The following is a 3151-nucleotide window of genomic DNA, read 5'->3' on the forward strand; positions in this document are numbered from 1 at the left end:
CTTCAGACTGCTGTCAGGGAAATGTGATGAAGGTTATGAGACATTTTAAGTTTCTACATTTTAGATTTTAATTCTCGGCGTCAGTTTACTTTGTTACCGCCGAACTGCTGCTTTAAAACTCCAGTGTGTTTAGCGGCTGAAGCTAGCTGAAGCTAACCGAAGCTAACTGAGCTAGCTGGATTAGCCTCTAAGCCCCTTTCTATTAGAGGAAAGTGGTCGTCAGCATTTCCAGCCGGCTAACAGGCTGCTGCCGTCCAGCAGGCTTTATCCTCTAAACATACAGACTTTCAAAGGTATAATTCCCTTATTTTTATGCCATGAGTGTTTTATCAGAAATAATATTTCCTCAGCAGTTTACAGAATGTAAGTCAGGCTGCAGGAACAGACAGGGGGGCGGGAGGAGCTAACAGCAACAGATACATGTTCAGCTAACGTTAGTTACTGTGATTTGACCAGCTTTCTGCAGTCTGGTTCTACTGAAGAAAGCAGGAACCTGAACAGAACCAGCTGGACCAGAGGGCTGGTCATGTGGTTTGGACCGAACCTGGACCTGAGCCGGTCCAGACCGGTCCGGTCCGGGCTGCCGGGCTTCTGGACGTTTCCCTCGTCACCATGATGGTTTCTAAGCCGCTGACCTGCGCAGCATGTCGGAGTCCAGGAGAACTTCTGTAGCAGAGGAGACTCCTCCTGAGGAACCTGCTGCTCCTCCTACTCCTCCAGCCCCTTCAGAAGAACCTCCTCCTCCAGGCGGACCTCCTCCCCCCCCTCCTCCTCCAGGCCGGCCTCCTCTGGCGCAGAAGGCTCTGTCGGAGGCGTACGCCGGCCTGCGGTACCGCGACACCTCCCTGCTGATCTGGCAGCAGCAGCAGCAGGAGCTGCAGGAGGCTCCGCCCTCCAGCTACCTGAGCCGCAGCCAGTCGGCCTGGTACAGTAGCTATGGCAACCAGGCGGTGCTGGTCCGGGACAGGAGGAGCCTGGGTGACGAGGAGGGGGGGCGCTCCAGGATCTGCAGCCTCATGTAGACCAGACAGACCGGGTTGAACATGAGACCAAGTCCAGGATTCATGTTAACATGATGGAGGGAGGGAGTGTGTGTGTGTGTGTGTGTGTGTGTGGACTTGTATTCCATCAGAGTGAGGAGCAGTTTGAGTTCCTGGCCGCGCCGCACTTCTTCAAGGAGTGACTTTAGGGATCAGGATTAGTTTAGAGTTTGGGAATGAATGTAGTCAATGAAGGTCCTCACTCTGGATGGAATACAAGAGTATGTGTGTGTGTGTGTGTCGGGGGGGGGGGGGGGGGGGGGGGGGGGTTACTCACCTGTTTTATTTGCAGCTGATCACTTCAGGTGATCTGATGTGACGTAACTTCACAGCAAGCAGCATCAAACTGATGTCAGTGATATGAGGACGAGTCTGAAGGGAAAAAACATGAATGCTGGTTACATTTTATTGATTTTGTGTTTCTGTTGGTGGCCGTTCGCCTCATGATGATCACTGACTGGAGGTCAAAGGTCAGAGTTCACCCTCCTCTTTATTTACCACTACACCTCTGTCTGATCCTCTGGAACAGCTGACAGTTTACTCCCAAAACACTGCAACTTAAAAACAGCTGTTGATGTTCTTTGTATTCTGGATCCATTCCGGTGTTTGGTGTGTTTTCTACTTCCTGTGGAGAACTGGCCAATCGTAGACGAGCTGACGGGTTCTCCAGCAGATCTGTTGTCATCAGGTGGAGACTGACGGAAACGTCCCTGCCACAGTTTGACGAGGAGACTCCACACAGACCCGGTCTGGCTGGTGAAGAGACGATCAGTCAGACTGACCGACAGCAGTCTGGATCGGACCGGTTCTCCCGGTTCTCCCAGTGAGCGGCTTTCTGTACCGGCAGCTGGATATAGACAGTAGTATTATTGAAAGCATGAGTATTATAAATGACTGCATGGTTTGTACTGAAAACTGATGTTGGGATCAGGATCTGATCCGGTTTCTGTCAGACTGATATCAGCCTTTTATTAAAAAACAGACATGAGCCAATCAGTCGTCATCTCTGATGTAATGAAGCCTCCAGCAGCTCAATGTATTATTATTATAATTATTATTATTATATCAGCTGTCTGACCAGCTTCAGTAGCAGTCTGGAAAACCTGCATCAGCCTGTTCACATTGTTTTGCCAAATCACTTTACATCACTGTAGAGGAGCGCAGCTTAAAGGGATAGTTCACCCAAAAATAAAAATGTCATCATCCACTCCATCCTGTCAGTGGAACCAGTGAAGTTTGTTTGTCCACATAACACCAGAAAAAGCTGCTTTTGTTTCAGGGTCCATTTTGTTATTTCTGACTAAAAAGTACTTGAATAAATGATGAGTTGTATTATTTACAACTGTAAAACTCTCAACTACGAGCTGAAGAGGAGCACCTGAAGGCAGCAGGACTCTCTCTCCAGAGAAATTGTCTCTCTGCATGTGAACAAATATTTGACATATTTAAGGTGAACCGGGTCGTTCCGTGTCGACTCACCCAGAGCTCCCCGGCTCAAATGTTTGATTTTGATCATTTTTTTCCTGGCAGAAGATCTACATAAATGATGAAGAAAGCCCAAATGTTAAAGCTCACTGATCATTATTTACTGAGTTTCCCCCAATTTTGTAGAGTGGGGGGTCAAAACGACAATTTTTGCCTATGATTTGGAGCAAGTTTAGGGCTCTAAAATTGACATTGAGAAAGGTAGCGGCTCCACCATTTTTCTTTTACAGAGAGACTTGTAGGTAGACTACAAGATTCTGGCAGTTTCGGCACTTGATTTTGTGACATGGCTGTGCCGGTAGCTGAAAAACGAAATAAATAAATAAATAAATAAAAAACCCAGTGAAAATAGTGGAGCTGCTACCTTTCTGTGTCGCTCTTAGACCCCTAAACTCGCTCCAAATCAAAAGGTGAAAATTGTCATTTTGACCCCCGATACAAAACTGTGGAAAACTGATCAGTGAGCTTTAATATTTGGGCTTTCTTATCATGATTTGACACGGAATGACCCAAAATGAAAAATAATTCACGTGGAAAAAAACACATCACGTGAAGTCATGTGACATCAGAATAAAACATGAGAAAAATTGTTCTCCTGCGTGAGGCTGAATGAGAGGCGAGGCGGC

At 47.2% G+C, this 3151-nt stretch overlaps 1 protein-coding gene across 1 annotated transcript; it reads left to right on the forward strand.

Moving 5' to 3' along the window:
- Window positions 1-1022, forward strand: brd3os (BRD3 opposite strand). The gene is made up of 2 exons (XM_071919797.2): window positions 1-32; window positions 457-1022. The coding sequence occupies exon 2, from the start codon at window positions 645-647 to the stop codon at window positions 1020-1022; it is 378 nt and encodes a 125-aa protein (XP_071775898.1). The 5' UTR covers window positions 1-32; window positions 457-644.
- Window positions 1023-3151: the final 2129 nt, after the last annotated feature.

Source organism: Centroberyx gerrardi, chromosome 8 (genome assembly GCF_048128805.1).
Source record: "Centroberyx gerrardi isolate f3 chromosome 8, fCenGer3.hap1.cur.20231027, whole genome shotgun sequence".
In the NCBI taxonomy this organism is placed as follows: domain Eukaryota; kingdom Metazoa; phylum Chordata; class Actinopteri; order Beryciformes; family Berycidae; genus Centroberyx; species Centroberyx gerrardi.